Source organism: Charadrius vociferus, unplaced genomic scaffold (assembly GCF_000708025.1).
Source record: "Charadrius vociferus isolate BGI_N301 unplaced genomic scaffold, ASM70802v2 scaffold325, whole genome shotgun sequence".
NCBI classification, from domain to species: domain Eukaryota; kingdom Metazoa; phylum Chordata; class Aves; order Charadriiformes; family Charadriidae; genus Charadrius; species Charadrius vociferus.
Window position 1 is genome coordinate 5,987,155 of NW_009648526.1, and position 18,437 is coordinate 6,005,591.

Genomic DNA, 18,437 nt, shown 5'->3' on the forward strand with positions numbered 1-18,437 from the left:
GAGTCACAGTTTTCATGGTGAGCAGGAGTTTGGCCTGCAGGAGCTCTCCACCCCCGCATGCACCCATCTCATTGCGAGCCTGGGTTTTGGTTATGTCCTGAAACAGCCAGTTGACCCTCTCTGTTTCACGTACACTAGAAACGGCATTTGAGAAAGGTGCCACGTCCTGTTGAACAGCAGTTAACGCAAGGGTCTGCTGTACAGCAGTTAAGGCTTCTGTCATCTGTATTCAGAAGCCTACAATATGCAGAACCATTATAGATTTGTGGTAGTTATGTTTTTCTCTAACAATCCCTCATATGGTTGCTTGAACAGAAGCTATTGTAACATTATTAAGAGTTTGCAAATGAGTCAAGTGGTAAGGAGTTGCCAAAGTTCTGCTTCCATGGTGTTTTGTGCCTTACCATGTGTGTATACTGCTCATCCGTAGTATTTGCCTGCACTGCTAGCTGCACAGACTTGTTCCACTTCACTAACTTTTTACATCTTTTTAATCTCTGTCATTCCCTTCTACTGAATCTTAAATTGCACTGATTTCCTTTGCCAGAAATCATAACAGGGACAACAAAAATCAGGCTTTACTGGGAGCGGACTTAGATTGATTTTTCAAAACGATTTAGACAAGTAATTCCCCCGGCACCTAGTACAAATCCCTGCCAGTAATTAGGGCTGTAACACGAACAGGGTGTTCTCTTCAAGGCGCTATCAGGAAGAGCAAAACGCCTGCCTTGAGGAGGCCTGATCCAAACCTGGCTGTGCACGTCCCTTCGCCAGGACCCGACAGAAGGACGTTTTGTTTGCCGGGTCCCACTCCCCCGCCAGCAGATCCTGCAGGGCCGCGAGGGAGGGGCGCCCACCAGATACCACCACAGCTCACTGCAACTCTGCAAACACCACCATCAAGACCTTCCCTTAAACACAACAACTTCAGAAGCGTGTGTTCTCCCACACGCATTCCAAACCACTATTTACATTTTAAGTCAACTTTCATTTATGTATGTGATACAACAGGTTCCTTTACTACTTTGGTATTATGGTATGCTTCATCATTTCTGTTAACAATGACTTTCAAGCCATATTGTATTCATTGTGTGTTCTGTCTGGCTAATAATTTAATCACTATTAGCCAGTACATGAGTGATTTTCCACCGGTGCAACGTTCTAGCAACAAGTTATAAAAATAGCAAAGAAACTGAAACACAAATTAGACTGCCAAGCATATACTTAGGAGTGGGAATAACTCCAGAAAGAGATCCTTACTGACTAATACACGCGCATTTAGAAAATTAACAGCTTTCAGGATCACCTTAATTAGAAGGGAAGATTGTTTAAAGTACAATCTCTCAAAGAATTTCACTTTACTGAAGAAATCAAAATGGTTTTTTCTCTTTAAATGCAAGCATTCGTTGCCAAATTTTGTGTAGAATAGTTCAATTTTTAGCTGTAAATATGAAAAGTCCTACAAGGATCATCTCATTAACTATTTAACCACACAAAATCAAAATAATAAAAAATCCCATTACTTAAGAGATCTTTACTAAAAAACTGTTGGCTACTGAGTGCATCCAACAATACAGAGCTGTATTTCACAACTCATAAGTCGTTTGCATTGAAAAATTATGATGTCATGACTTTTGTCACTGAAAACATCACCTGGGAGCCATTCCTAGACATACCTACTAAGCAATTAGAATGTCTGTGACAAAAAAATGCAATTGCATATTACCTAACAGACACAGTGTGAGTGTGTGTGCGTGTCTGTGTGCACATCTTAAAAGTTACCTAATTTTTATTTTTTTAACAACGGCACGTTTCATTTGTGTGTGGTCTAAGTTTAGCTGTATAAAGTATAAATGGTTTACTTACGAGAGTTTGAGATTAAGAAACCAAAATAGCCGCTAGGAACTGTAAAAGAAGTGTTAGGTGCTTTCAAGGACAGAAGAGTGGCATTTGAAGCACGGCAATGCTGCTAAGGCATAATTTATGATGGAAATCATCCAAGAAGAAACACAACAGAATCTCTTACGACTGTTCCTCTATAGTTAGATTCACTTCACCAATAAATCTCCAGCTCCAGGTACCTACATTTACAGCACTTTTCACATGGAGGAACTTCTGTTATCAACTGTCATTATAACACAGGTTTCTAAAGAGGGTTCAGTGTGATGTCAACACTGGGGCTCGACTGTATGACTGAGTGACATTCGAGTCGCAGCACCTGTAACTAAGTACTACGCGAAGCATAATTCTTCCATGGCAAAGGCTCCTAAGTACGTGAATATATTTGCTTCTACAAATGATTTAGTTTAGTTGTTTCATTTTAACAGCTCTTCCAGCTGTACAGTTACTGTCTCTAAGCTCAACCAGTATGATCATTCTGTCGGTTTCACCACTACCCCACTTACCAGCTACTACGGCATAGGAAATGTTACTGCTTTAAAGCGAGACAACATTTCTTTCCAAAAGATGTGTTAGAAATTTCTGATTACAGCCACAGAGACAAGTTGGAACTTTCTCTTTTACCATCAAACCCCAAATGGGTAGTTCCCCATTTTAGAGCAACTGATGCAAACTGGGGGCGGGGGGTATCTGCACCTCTTTCATCATCAGAAACTGAGAAATCTTGTCTAGAAGTGGAGGGATTTTTGTCTGTTTTCATTTTACTTTTCCCCTGAAAAGGGTTTCTGCAGCAATGCAGCAGCTCTTGTCTCGTCAGTAGGGCACGGATACACAAATTTACTGGAGAGGCAAAAGGGAAAAAGCACAACCTGGAAAATGTCTTCAACCCAAGCAGCAACCCAGTCAACTCTACTTATTTGAGGGCTGCAAGTACAACCAGAGCACAAAGCGATATAGATTTTGCATTTAAAATTCTTCCTTGAGAAATGATTATTGATACTGCACATACAGACACGTTCCGTGGTTTGCTCCATAATGATCTTACGGACAGCCAGCGTGGTTAGTTTTCCCACAGTTGAAACAAACCAAATAACATCAATAAAAAACATTTAAGACATCAATGGACATTCCAGGTCTCAAAGAGACTGTATTCACAAGTGAAAATATCCAGCAATCCAAGTAGAGGTAAGCTAAATCCTATCCAACTATTAAGGAGATGAAAAACTAAAGCACTGCTCACTGTAGCGTCACTAGAGGACTTGCATCTCCTAAATGTTATCTAGTATAAAATAATTAATGTTTCTGTCATCTATTAACTCTTGTGACTGCTACTTGCTGACCTCTGGAAAATGAACTGAAAAGACAACTCAGGATATTCTAATCTTTAGATAATGCCCAGAAGGATTTGGTCTGGGACCCAGAAAGTTTTCTATAATATTCACGGCTTTGTCACTAACCTGCCGGGTGACCTGGGACAAGTCACTTAACTGGAAGATGTCTTTAAGAACACCTGTACCCATCAGGAAGTGATGTGCAAACACCTACAACTGTCCCACCTGGTAGTATCACGTGCCACATACAAGGCCTTTTGGTGACAAAACCACTCTTCCGTGCAAACCAGAAGCCAGTTGACATACCAATCCCAAAGCTAGGAGACAACACGGTACTTGGCAGAGGAAGCTGTCAGATCGCAGCAGCAGTGTTGGCCCTTATTGATATTATTCCCACAGAGCTCAAGCAGGGGTTCATCGACATCCCTGGTAGAAATTTTCCTTGGGGAGGCCCTGACAGAAATCCCTTAGTGGGAAGAAGCGGGCTAGGAGCTCACGACACTTAAAGCTCAAACATCACCATCCCAACAGGGAGTAATTCATCAGCCATTTTACCTCATCTCCAACTCCAGCAGAGGACCATAAGGGTATTAGACTTTAACAAGGACAGATACTCCAGTGGGATTTAGAGTATGCAAGAGGCAGGTAATTTCAGCTTTTTATCAGTGGATATTATAACAAGGTACTGTCAGGACAGAGCATCTACCTGCAGAAGAAGAGATTGGAAAAATTCCAAGATTTCAAGGTAACAAAGGAAAGGAGGGTTATAAACAGAGCTGAAAAAAAAAAAAAAAAAAAGAAAAGAGAAAAAAGGAGGAGATGCAGGGGGAAGAAATGCATAAGAATAATGACTCCAAAACTTTTTCTGGGTCTGCACATCCCTGTTTAGAGAGGCACAGCTGAGACAATGCAGCTGGCTCTGTGACAAATGTGAAAAAATAAGCCAATTTGAGCTGGTTGTTAGCAGTCGGAGCACAGCGTCTCAGATAAATGAGTGTCTGCCTCAGGTATGGCAGCACATCTTCCTGAACCATTCCTGAGAGACTTGCCAGGATTACAGCAGCCCTTAGCCATCAAAAGCAGCAAGAAAGTTCTCTTCAATCTCCCATCCCCGTGGTAAAAGGTGACCTTGGAGCAGGATTTTCTTCTTCATGCCCTCTGCTCCTCATACCAACTCCATCCTTCCTCCTGTCTTAGAGCTAGACATGTTGTCTTATTTAACAGTAGATAAAACCAACACTTTCCCCAGCACAGTTGCTCAAACTGATCTGCGTGGGTTGTCACACCTCCAACCGTATCACTGTCTCTAACTCGAAGTGGTATTTTCAGCCTGATCTGATGTTTGCCAGGAGTCCCAGTTTGGCTCGGAAGCTCTTGTCTGTCTATCCTCATTTGAGCTAACGGCCTCTTATCATGGAATGGTGTGCAGAGAAGAGTCCGTGCAGTGCCCTGTGCCTGCTTCCCTTTCCACTCATCACATTTACTAAGGCTGTTTTCTCCCTCAGATAAATATTTCACCTGCTGATGTTGCTCTACCGACTACCTTTTTTTTTTTTTTTCCTTAACAAGTAGGAAAAATAAACATGCAAAACCCACAAGGAAAAAGAAAAGAGAAAATAGCTATAGTAGTACTGTTCAGCCACCCTTGCCTTCAAAGCCTTACAAAGTATGAACAACATCTTTGGCTCCTCTCCTAATTCCCCAGTAAAAGGAGCCGCATACAGCAATTCTTGTCAAGAGCTGAGAAAGAAGGCTTGAAAGATAGAAGAAAAATATAGAAGGAATGAATAAGGACCAAGAGCAAAAAAAAAAGTAAAAAGCGTAAAGCTCCCTAAATCCTGAGAGAAAGGAAGAGACCTGACATTTCCTCTCAAAGAGGAAACAGAGCTATGAGCCTGTTGACCACTTCTGACCAACCACATGGGGCCAAGGAGGTTTCTTCCAAGGGTCAAAACTTCAAAGACATGGAAGTAGCTGCATGTACGGAACTACAGATCTTCTCAACAGGTCAGCGGGCAGACATCCATGCTCTGAGATCTCTTGTGAAACATTCCCTATGCAAAACTTCCTTCTGTTCTGAGACTGCACTGTGGTTTTCTATGTAAGTGCTTGTATCATCACACCGCACATAATGGAGTATGCTATTTTCAAGCAACAAAACAGTATGATTTCCATGGCAATAGCAAGGAATTTGGCAAGGCTGTATGATAGACTTGGTCTGGTGAGAAAGTTTTTGAGAAAAAAATAAAGAAACAATTGAATCTCTCAGCACTAAGATAGTGTACAATTCTCTGTGTTACCTATCCCGTTTACCAGCAGGCTCAGGATCCTCTCCTTATTTTGAGATCTGCACCAGAAAAACATACTTACTTATTAATGGTAACATGCCAAGGCTGCACTTGAGCTAGTCACTGGACCAATGTTAGATGAATGAATGCCTGCCTCAAAGAATTTACAATACTTCTCTACAGACAAAACATTTAGTATTTCAAATGGAGTCCAAGCTCCTTTGAGGATGCCACACAACAAATTTATAGAATCATAGAATGGTTAGAGTTGGAAAGGACCTTAAAGATCACCTAGTTCCAACCCCCCTGCCTTGGGCAGGGACACCTCCCACCAGAGACCAGGTTGCTCAAAGTCCCATCCAACCCAGCCTTGAACTTCCCAGGGCAACCTGTGCTGACAATGGCACCAACCTCAGAATAAAGAACTTCTTCCTTACGTCTCGCCTAACTCTTCCCTCTTTCAGTTTAAAACTGTTACCCCTCATCCTATTGCTCCACTCCCTGATCAAGAGTCCCTCCCCATCTTTCCTGTAGCCCCTTTAGGTACTGGAAGGCCATTACAAGGTCTCCCCAGAGCCTTCTCTCTCCAGGCTGAACAACCCCAACTCTCTCAGCCTGTCCTCATAACAGAGGTGCTCCGGCCCTCTGATCATCTTCGTGGCCCTCCTCTAGCCCCACTCCAACAGGTCCATGTCCTTCTTATTTTGGGGGTCCCAGAGCTGGACGCAGTACTGCAGGTGGGGTCTCACCAGAGCAGAGGGGCACAATAACCTCCCTCGACCTGCCGGCCACGCTGCTTTTGATGCCACCCATGATGAGGTTGGCTTTCTGGGCTGTGAGCACACACTGCCAGCTCATGTTGAACTTATCTTCTCATCAATTCTCACAAATTTCTATGGGTCACTGCAATTTATCATGCACTTGTGATTTTAACCTTAGACTTCAAATCACCATAACACAAGGACCTTGTAACTACTTCTCCCAACAAGAAGTTTTTACATAACCAGATTATAATATTACTCCAATTACACATGGGGACTGAGACACATGGAGGTAAGATGATTCACCCATGGCCACTCAGTAGATTAATGACCAAATCAGGAAGAGAAGCAAGCCCTGGTGTCCTGACTCTGCACACTCTCCTCTCAGCAGCACTGAACCTGTCAAGAGGAAAGGAGAACCTTACAGGAGGATCTGAACCACTTGGAGATGACCTGCAAGTAACCCATGCTTAAACAAAAATGATTCTCACAGAGATGTGCTTTTATAAACACACAGGCTTTTTCTCCTCTTTCATTTTCTTTCAGCTTCTGAGAAGACTTCAGCAATCTCAGCCTCATGGGACAGGGATTGGCTTGTGGCCACACATTTCACACTTGGTTTCATGAGCAAAATCAAACCAGGCCTCAATTGCAAAGACCGTTGTGAGCAGCAGAGCTGCAGATGGATTTCTGGGGAGGGCAAGAGAGGTAAGAATTTAAAAAATCTATCGAACATTTAGAAACACTTAAGAGACTGGAAAAGCAACTTCCTGTATCACGTTTAATGTTTCAAATGGTTTAGCAGCTGGAATAGCAACCTTCTAGTGTTAACATTTAATAGTTTGTGCCACTCAACTGATGGAAAATTGCAAAACATATTTAACCTGTAGAGGTCTTTTACAGGAAAGTAAAATAACTTTCCAGAAGTAGTGTTTTGGTGCAGTGTGTTGGGTGTTGGTTTTTTTATATTTTATAAAAATAAAGCCTGAAAGAATGGTAATGACATTAGCTACACATCAGTTTCCAAACGTTAAGTAAACTCCCTTCTAAGAGCAAGCATCAGCAGTAACCCAGCAGTTTCATTTCATAGGGGCTTATGCAATCATCTCGGGGTTTGATCCACACAGGCGCATGCCTTGCAAGCATTTATTGAAGTGTCAAAGCCCCATGTCTCAGAGTTAAGTTACCAACCAAACAACAGTTTAAATTCATCAAAAGCAGGCATTAAATTTAATGGGATTTCAATTAGTGATGGACCAAAATCCAAGCCCTACAATCCTCTCAAAATGTAATCAAGCCTACAAACCCACAAGCAGGCCCGTCTCATTTTGAGAACAGAACCAAGTAAAACAAACAGCACAATTAAATCTTGCAATCTTGCATTTTTCCATGTCTGGACAAGCCTCGAGGCTAAAAATCTTTGCAGTTCTTACAGGCACATCACAGAAAACAGCAGAAAAAAAGAACAAGAGTGTGTAAAATTAAATTAAGCAACAACCAAGTATAATGTTCCATAGTGCCATTCACTCGGTACAAATCCTGCAGTCACTGATGGGTATCATCCTAGGACCTCAGGGCTCCGATACTTGAATTAACATGAGAATATACAAATGTTTTGTTTGTACCTAGCTTTTGTGTTTGGCCACAAAAGGGGGCATACACACACGAAATAAAAACCATAGGAGAGGTTACGGATAATGAGCATTATGAGCGGAGAAGTAACAAACGGTAGAACAAAACAATCTAATTAAAAAGAAATAAAAAAAGACAAAACTTCCTTAGGATATGACGGAACTGCAGTGGTGTAGAAGAGAACATAAAATATAGATGCTGAACAAGCAGGGATGGCAGCGGTTGGTGGTGCCAGAAGGTACGGTCCAACCCGTTCCCAGAACCCATTTGTATTACCATAAACAGAGTGAATCATTTCACTGAGCCAGCAGTCTAAGCCATAACTCTTCAAAAGTATTTGGGTTTAGCAACGGGTAAGACAATATACTATATCTGAGCCACGGAAACACCTTGAGAATTTTTAAGCATACACAGGTAAAGTAAGAAAGCCACGTGGAAATTAATTTACTGTACTAGATACAAAACTATTGGCTTGTATGACACAAGCACATTGCTTTACAACTGATTATGTGTCCAAACAAAGTTTTTATGAAAAGTATTTAACGTGTCTGACAGACACATACTCTCCACCATTTAAGTTATAACCCCATAGTGCAGACGCCAGTTATTAGGTGGAAATTATGGGATCTCAGTGGTATTTCTGCCACATGGCAGGTTTTATTTTGTTTAATTTAACAATAAACCCATTATATTAACTGAATTCAATAGAAACAGCAGGGGGAATCCTGTTAATTTAATCTTGAACATCAGAGAGCCTCTGAATGTGCTAAAAGAACGAACACAGAAGGAATTAGAAGAATGGTTTCATAAAAAGGAAGGAAGCTTCCATTTCCTCAGAATGCTCATACTGAATTTAAAATGACTATGTCCGATTTGATATTAAATGGTTTAGACATATGGTTACTGTTTGAGACCGGATACCGGGCTTGATTTGACCTAGTATAGCCCTTGTTACATTTTTTAGCATGGAGAAATCCTGTGTAGGGGCTGCCATAAAAAGACACAACTTCTACCCCTGTTAGCATATGGGTAACATCAGCAATGCCATTTTTCCTCCCCTTCTTCAAATGTATAAAGCGGAACAGTCTCATACACATCATAGCTCAGACAGTAGCTATCAGTTAGCAGCGATCATCACACTGGTCTCCTCAGGTGGCAAACCTTCGTTACCAGTGACAACATCTTTGGGTTAAAACTCAAAGAACCATTCTCAAATTACTTCACAAGGATTGCAGCAAGCTCCACAGGTTTCTCCACCATATTAATTTGTGTCTTTCTTGATTTTTGTATTGGAAGAGCGCCCTGGAGCATTTGACAAACCCTCCTCCTCCTCTTTATGTTTTATTCACCTATTCAAGAAACCTGCCGCTCCATGAAAGTAGCTGTAGCAGCAAGGGAAACGGGCAAACCTCAACGCATTCCAGTGCTTTCTATAAGCAGAGCCAAGAAGAGACACTTGGAAACAGACAGTAAACATCCATACTAATTACTTAGATAGGTACTTCCTCTGTTTCATATAAGGTGATAACTGCTGATCCCTGAATGCTTGTGGGGATCCAAACACTTGGACTTGCACTCCCAAATCAGAAACAGAAAGTAGTGTGAAAGGTGGGGTGTGCCAAGGTGAAAAGCAGATGAAATCATGCTTTGGAATAAAAAGTAACATTCAACAACAACAAAGGGAAGGTTTACAAAAAAGGCAGACTTCTTCCCGCACATACACTTGCCCTGACACAGGACCAGAAGTCAATGCCACTCATCATGCTATTCTCAGCTATGGCCACCGATAGCATCTACCTGCCTGCTGTACTACTGGCAAGACAGAATCTAGACACCCACAGCCAAAATCTCCAGAGGTGATGTAGATGTCCCCAAAGACACAGTTATAGACCAATGAGAATGACAAGCTCTGGCAGGTTTCTCACATCCAACAGATCTGCCCAAAACAACATTCTCAAAACGGAAATTTAATGAACAAAGTTGATTAAATGCATTAGAAATTGCAGCTATCTTACCTGCGCACACATACCTGCAACAAACTAACAGCAGTGTAAGGCGTTCCATGTAAGCTGGTGATCTGACCGGTTGTCCTTTTGGAAAGAAATTCAAGTTAACTTTGATAATGGATATTACCAGATGGAAGAAAAGAGACTACCTCTGCTAGATCCGGGACTAACCATTCATCTTCTGACATATACAGACATCATAAGATAAACAGTTTGTTTAAATCCTTGACAATATTCATCATAAGAAATTCAGCTGTGAGTTTTCATAAATTTGCAACCTGAAGAAAACACTTGGCAGCAGCCAATACAGACCATCCTCAGAAGGGCGAGCTTATGGGCTTCTGGCATAGCTAAGCACATCACTGCAATTAACTGAAAAACGCAGCAACTATTTTTTTTCCCATGCTTTGTGGGCATCTACTAATTAAGCCTCAATAAAGCCATAAAAGCTGTGGTGAGAAAAGTATTATTTACATGTTTTGCAGTAACAGAAAGGGAGACAGAGAGACAGTTATAAGCTGTTCACAAAGTCACGTAACAATCTGGTCACAGAGCTATTAACAGATGCCTGGATTTCTGAGTCCTTCATCCCCTCATCCCTGGGCATATAACACCACTCCTCTTAGTTTCTAATTTTGTGCGGAAGACGTTTTTGGGAAGGTGCTCTCAAGTACAAAAAAAAAAAAAAAAAAAAAAAAAAAAAAAAAAAAAAAAAAAAAAAAAAAGACATCGGTAAGCAGGATTTTTCTCTGAACTAAAGAGACAGGCCTCACCTGTTCTGGCCTCCAGGTACAGCCAGCCTTGTTCTTTAAGTCCAGATGCATTGAATCCTCAAGAAAGGCTGACTGGAATGAAATGACTGTGCACAGTGTGGTTTGAGGGAGGGCAGCAAGGTAGGAGGAGGAGAGGAGGGCAGAACAACGCTGACACTGGGAGAGAAGTGAAACCAGAGGCAAAACCCCAGCCTCTAGCACAACAAATTTTGTACTTACTGTGCTCTTTTTACCTTTTGGTTTTAACTATAAAAACCCCAAGGTATCACAATACCACTTTTAAGGAACATACTCCCTCATTCTAAGGTTTGTCACTCTGAAAACACTGAACAAAGGGTTGTTTCTGCTTGCAGCGGGAACAAAACCCAAAATTCATAATGGTTGCACGATGAAATTTGACTGTAGGAAACTTCACATATGCTTAAGAAATCTGGGCGCCTTAATTCTGAAAATAAATTAACAGATAGGACAGAAATGCATCTGAAACACTGCAGTTTATGAAAGGTACAGAATATATATATGTTTATCCTTTCACATGGGGGAAAAAACCGTGAGGATATCCAGCCAAACATACATAACAGCTGGCAGAACTCATTGCCAGAGGTTATCACAAAGATTGGGAGAAACTCTTGGACTTTGTATAGGTAATTAATACATCCCCTGTCAGCAGTGAGAGATGAACTGTTTTGCTATGTAGGGTCTTTGTATCTTTTTCTGAAACGGTGCTGCCAGAGACAAACAGATGGACCAGTGACCTGATCTGATGCATCTTCATAACACCACACTAACTTGAAGCAGGGAACACCAGATCAGTAGTAAGGGAAGTAAGACAAATGCATTTTCCTCCTTTTGACCACAATTTCCCTTCCCTATTTCCTCCTACCGCACAACATTTACTTGCTTGTGATATTTTATCATACTCTGCCTTTGGGCAATCTGTGCAGTGCTCTATCTATGCCGGCAATGAAGTCTGTATGCTGCCTTTTCTAAATGGATGCAGATCGAAGAATCCTTTGTGCATGACCGCGTCCCAAGACACTGTACAACCCCTGACCTGCAGGATCCTACTTCACAGATGTCATAAGACAAAACGTGGAAATTTTTCAACCCTTCTGAAGGTCTCACAGGCACTCACTTCATAACACACAAGTAAACAACCTTTTTTCCTTCTCTATTTCTGAGGTTTTCTTTCATTATGTAAAATACCTATTATATACATGCTTGACAGTGTTTCTTGACACAGAAAAGGTTAATTTGCTGTTAAACATGGAAGATATAACATCCACTAACAAAGAAAATATGAAGTTAAAGAAGAATTTCTACTATTTTTAAAAGAGAAAAAATATCTCTTTTCTTGTTTTGTAGAGTAAGCTCGTGACCTTTTCTCCTCCTCAAGGCTACTTTTCTGCATAATGCTGGATACCTGTAAATGCCTCAACAAGCATCAGGCAGGACATTCGTTTGGAAAAGGCCCGAAGGCCAACTCAAGGTGCAAGGATCAAGCAGAGTTCTTTCAAGCCAACTCCAAAGTGATCTTAATAAAACTGATGCACACATCAAAAACATGGGCAAAAAGCACAAGTAAATTAACTACGGTGCTAAAAGCCTCATACTGTTGAATTCTGAACAATACTATACACAGTTAGTATAGCTTCTTAATCCCTGGCTTCCTGATGAGCTGTGTACAAGCACAACCTTAGTACCAGTCTGTTACTACAGTAAACGTTTGTGAACGCATGACTGTAGCGTAATAAATTAATTCACAGCTAAGCCCATACCCTTTGCCACACTTTCTCTTTCTTTTTTCAGAGAACAGGATAAAATTATGATAAAATGACTAAAAGGCCTTTTTCAAAGCTCAAAGACTATATAAGAGCCTTAAGACTAAATCCAGAATACCAAGACAAGATGAACAGAAGTAGATTTAAAAGATCCAATGCATCCATCTCTGTCTTGATTCTGTTAACGTTCTCCCAGGGCAGAATCTGGTCGCAAGTCCTCTTCATCAAACAAAAGAAACGAAATGGTAGAAATGCGTTTTGTGCTATTAAGGTGTGTAATTGATAATGAAAATTGAAGTTCCTTCCAAGTCAGAGTAAGGGGACACGTACCTTTCCTCTGTGTACAGTCAGACTCCTGGAAGCCAGCCCGCCAACACCCTTTGCCAGTGTGACTTTGCATTTTGATATATTTGCTGACACGCTTTGAAAGACACAGCTATACCAGGCCAGACCATGATGAAGAGTTTACTGGTTTATTAATTTGTACGATCATAAGGAAAAGAAATAAAAGCAAGCAGATTAATCAACACATGAACTGCAAACACTGCTAGCTTGTCTCCCTTGGAACTTCTTAGAATGAATGTCTCCATATGCAATTGCTGTGTGCTACAAACCAAAAAAAGTTCTGAGACTTCTATTGTTTCACAGCATAAATTTAAGAGCAAAGCATTGCAGAGATTTCTCTAACTTTCCATTACAGCTGTACTGTATGCACTGTCTTGCAGTGCCTTCCACAAACACGTTTATCAGCAGCTCTTGGAGCACACTGAATAGATTCACTGAATACGCTGCAAATTTATTTTTTCACCCAGTATTAAGTGCACATCAAACTGCATTAGAGACAGTATGCTAAAGGTTTCTGAACACCTATTTGACAAGCCATATGTTAATTGCCCAAAGGTCAGAGTAACTGTTTTGGAAAAATGTAGTTCTCTGTTTAAATGAATAACAGCCAAGCAATACAGTTATGAAGCAACGGCATCATTTCCAAATTATCTATATATTGTGCATGAAACGAATACAAAAGATTGAGGAGATTTTGTGCATAATTTCTCCCAATTCCAAAATAGGGCCTTTTAAAAGTTAACGGTAATTTTTAAAACATGCACTAAAAGAACGTATGCCACCATATTTCCAACATTTGGAAGCACAACAACAACATTCCTTTGCTATTAAATGCCAAAGGCTGTTTAGTGATAAATCCAAATAAAACCCACTAATAAGTAGATTGCAGTAGGAACAGTGGTTTATGTTCACAGAGAGACACGTGACATTGAAAAATGTTACGTGTCTTATAATAATTGCGAAAAGAAAAGCGTATTTCTTTCATTATAGGCAATTAAAGACAAGGCTAAATTCAAAGCTAGGTCAGGTTGCTCAGGGCTACAGCAGTTGGAAAGTCTCTAGGGATCCAACACCCTCTTTGGGAAACCTGTTCCCATGCCTCACCACCAGCAGGCATCGCCCTTGCTAACCTATTGTACACGTATCTGAGAAAAGTTTGCCTCTTTTCTCTACAGCCCTCCATAAGAAAACTGAAGATCCCACCCTGTTCTACAACCTTCTCACTTTCTCCTGAGTGGGCTGAACATACCCAACTCATTCAGCCTCTCCTCCTGTGCCAGCACTGCAGCCTCCTGACCCCGCTTAATGGCCACCAAATCCCTTGACAGCTGAGGTTGGAAGGGATCTCTCCTTCTCTGCCATATGTTCTATCTTTCCATAGAAAGACTTTCAAATACTTGAGTTTTGTCCACTATACAATGGGAAAATTTTAAAGTCTTCAGGAGGCTACTGGGAATCACTCCATCCTCTCTTCTGGGGGATTCATTACTAGTTCTTAAATCTTACGCAAAAGTCTGAAGTTTACACTTCTGATCTTCCCAGTCACATTGAAGCACTAAAAATGCAACGGACAGATAAATGTGAAGGAAGTGTCAACTCACACATGCCACCTGCCTGAGTCTGCTGACAGTCTAAACCAATATTTGCATACCATGAAGGGTCTAATTGATTTCAGGGTATTGCTAAAATTGATCTTCAAGGACAACAATTTAAATGCCAGGGTAAATAATTATTTACAGCTGATATCAACTGCAATAGCCAACTCATGTTGACTAACTGTCCAAAAAAACTCCCCAGGTGACAAAAACCACAATGATTTTGTATTTATATGGACTGAAAAAAACAAACCCCAAAGCCACTCATTTCATTCCTGAAAAATTTTACAGTGCAGTTAAGCTTTGGTAGTACAAAGAAAAAAGAGCAGCACTATCAAAATAAATACTAATCATCAATTATACATAGAGCATTCTGAGTTGCATTCAAATCTCTCACTTGTTTTAGCACCACTTGCTTACTGTAGGAGGTTTTTTCCTTTACCCTCTCCTTTTGTGCTTAATCTGGAAGGTTTTCATTAGTAAAACATTTTTTATGCTCTGTTTTTTGCATTCTTCTCTTCTGTTTTAGTTTCTCATCATTTAAGACAAGAGCGGGGTCTACAATCACCCTCCAGCTTTTTCAACCCTCATATAATAGGTTATAAACAACACATTCATTATAATCATCCAGATAATTAGAATGTCTTTTTGTAAATATAAAAGCAGAAATGTTACCTCAGAAGAGCACTCTCCAAGGAGGGGACACTTCAGAGTTCATGGGTTTTGAAACTAAGCTCGTATTTTACTAAGCAGATATGACAGTCATTTTCAGAACTTAGTTCTACAGAATTCATATGGTGTAGACTGCACTTACAGAGAAGCTGCTCTGAAAGCCTTTTGTCTGAAAAGGGCCCCTATGGACAAAGCTCTTTGATTGCCTAGGACGAGATGACGTTATTAAAAAAATTATGAATGTCAGGAAGCACAAAGTTAATATAAAATTAAATTACTTAAACACAATGCAATCTTTTTTTTTTTTTTTTTTCTCTTTTGAGGAGCAAACCCAGCTATTTTCAGGCAAGTTTTCCCACAGCCACGAAAGCAGATTAGAGATTCAGGAGCTGAGTCAAGTCTCCCGACTGTGTGCTGTCCTAGACTTGTAAAGGCAACGCAGGTATCGCATACCTCGTGCATGTGCTCTGTTGCCTCCAGAGTAACCGAAGTGTGGTGCAGAGGAGGGAGCAGGAAGGAACAGAAGTTCTAAACAGGCCAAAATCCTTGACTTCACTTCAGTATTTCTGAAGTATTTACCTCGCTGCAAATGTTTACTCGCACTGGCTCATTAAGATGTAAACATTTACATCATTGACAATTCAAAGTACTTTTGTCTACACGATTGTGATTATTAACATGACATGTATTTGATTTTGTAAGGCACTGTACAGCCAGAATCATAGTCGATTCAACTACAGGGGAACCGTGGCAATCCTCATCCCGTCAGTTCTACAGCATCGTTGTGGTTAATCCAGTGTTAGCAACTCCAGTTGATGAAGTCGCATCATCTGGCAGACGTGGAGCTGTACTGGCGCAGCTGATTTCACACTGCTATAGAAACAGGGCACCAGTTTGTAGCCTCTCAGATGAGTTTAAGTGTGCTCAGTTTGTAGAGGAAGCAGAGGAAAGAAACTAGTGATACAAAGTTTAAAAGGTTGCATGATTTAGAACCCCCTTCCTTTTATCTGGAAATACAGCAGAAGGGAGGATTCATTCTGGTCCTGCCCTAACAGAGAAACACGTGTTTCTAAGGCATCTGACCAAGACAATGGAAAAACTCCAGTTAACTTCAATATTGCAAAACCAAATCCTTAATTCATCAGCTTGCCGACTTGCCAAACCTCAGCTGCCTATGTTGTCTGCACAGATGAAAGCAGTCAGATAAGTAAATGCAAAGAAGTAAAATTATTTGCCTACAGATGAGAGATTGTAGAAAATTTTATTCATCCTTCTTGATTTTTCCTATTACTTAACTGCCGAGACATACATTTACATTTGACTCTGCTGGTTTGTGCAACTCATCTGTAGCACGGAAGTCAAACTCCTAGTTTCCACCTCAGAGAATCAGATCTGAAGTCTGTCTAAAAAGAAAATGCCTCCGTCTGATCTTTAGTAGCCTAAGTACCAGCTGACTCCAAGCTCTTTTCAGGCTTTTTTTAAGAAAGTCTGAAAAGGTTTCGACATCATCATAATCATGAAATGAGACATGTTGATCCTCCTAAACAAAAAAAAAAAAAAAAAAAAAAAAAAAAAAGACTGAGTTTTGCCAAGTAAAACATAGACACTTCTGCTGGCATGCTCTTTAAATTGACTGTTCAAGAAATAAATCTGCATCTCTTGGACTGCCTGCTTGGCTGAAGTGTCAACACACACAGATTCTTTGCCCTGCGAGGTAACTCACTTGTTTCGTTTGCTGACTTCCTGCCACTTGTAGATTCCTTTTCTGATTTGAGATAAATGAAAAACCGTGCGCTTCCACAGGAAAATACCAAGACCACCTCAGGATTTTCCACCATTGACCATTATTAACAGTGCTTTTGAAAACAAATTAGTAACCCAACGATCTTTTACATGCCAGAACTAAAACTCAGTAACTTCAGACCTTCCCAGAGATCTGCTTTTCAGCTACTGCTTACATTCAGAGTGGGACCAAGCTGAAGCTCCAGAAACAAACACCACATCTGAGCATCCTGACTGACAAAGGCACTCGTAGCAGACTATATATGCTCAAACTTTGGGGTAAGTTTTGGTAAGTATTGGAATGGTTTGACGGAGTCTTCCATATATAGGCTCTAGTTAAAGCAGGAGCACTAATCTTTAAGCTCCTTTTGCTCACTTGCTTGTGGGGAATATCCCAGAAAAACGTATGATGCTAAAAAAAAGAAAAAAACCACCACATTTCTCAAGACTGCTTGAGAAAGACAACTGTAGGCACCCATATTTTTTTGTATGCTTATTCCCATAAACCCCAGGTATTTTGTACGCTTACTCACAATATTGACTGTCAATGGTACTTGGTTAAAATGATTATTGCACACAGCATGGCTAACTTTTAAATGTAAATTGTATGCAAATATATGCAATGCTATCTTTAATGCAGATGTAGCAAAAAGTATTAAGATGTGTAGGCCCTAATTAGGTCCTACATCAAAAACTAGATATAAAAACTTGACTCCAAAGTCTCTGCAAAATAAATTTGAGCTAGAAATCCCAATGTACGCTCCGAGGGAAGCAGGGGGAGTAACTCTTTCCCTGGAACTTTTGAAAGCTGAAGAACACAAACTCCAGTGAATGTTTTCTCCGTTCTTCCTTCAAACAAAGCACTTTTCCTTTTAAGCAAGACGCCGATACAACAGCATGGTTGTTTCATTCTCTTCTACCTCTTAATATTTAAAATGACGAAAGAAAGCCTTTTTTTGTTATTTGGACTGTATATGAAAGTCAGGAGTAGGGATACAAAAATTCCTGGACAATGTAAGGCTCAGCCTAAATAAAAGAAAAAAAAAAAAAAAAAGAAAGCAAGCACGGCTTATCTTTTCTAAGCCAGGGGTTGCTCGGCACTGGCCCTGCCAGTGGGACTTTGATTACTGAATTCATTGGAATAGAAAAGCACTTGCACGTAGCAGACTCCAGAGACAACAATCAGCCTTAGGGACTTGCATTATTAATATGCCGAAATAAATGAGGCAGTTGACAGCCTACAGTTGCTGATTAGATATATAGCACTGAATGGGATTTCCCCTGTATACACACATTTGCTTTTAAATGCTTTTGTTTCCTAAAAAAAGAGGCTACATTTTGGGGTGCAACTGGTGAATTCCACAGAGGGCAAGGACTACATAAAGCCTGTATATGTAGATTTCAAATAGAAAGGAAATTAATCTTACATCAGGTCAAAATGAAAGCCAATGAAAACAGACTTATTCAAGAAGGGTACCAGACTGAGTGCTGACTTGGAGACAGGTATAGCATCAGAGAGACCAGAGAAAAATCTGACTGTATCCCCTTCCTGGAAAGGAGGCAACTTTAAAC

The 18,437-nt window shown here is 40.5% G+C and overlaps 1 protein-coding gene across 1 annotated transcript in view; it reads right to left on the reverse strand.

Moving 5' to 3' along the window:
• Window positions 1-16,318, reverse strand: part of RORA (RAR-related orphan receptor A) — a gene marked incomplete at its 5' end in the record, with an annotated part of 262,212 nt that extends 245,894 nt beyond the window's left edge. Inside the window, one exon of the mRNA XM_009885794.1 lies at window positions 16,242-16,318. Coding sequence (XP_009884096.1) covers window positions 16,242-16,318 — 77 coding nt within the window. The remainder of the gene's footprint in view (window positions 1-16,241) is intronic.
• Between the last annotated feature and the right edge of the window lie 2,119 nt (window positions 16,319-18,437).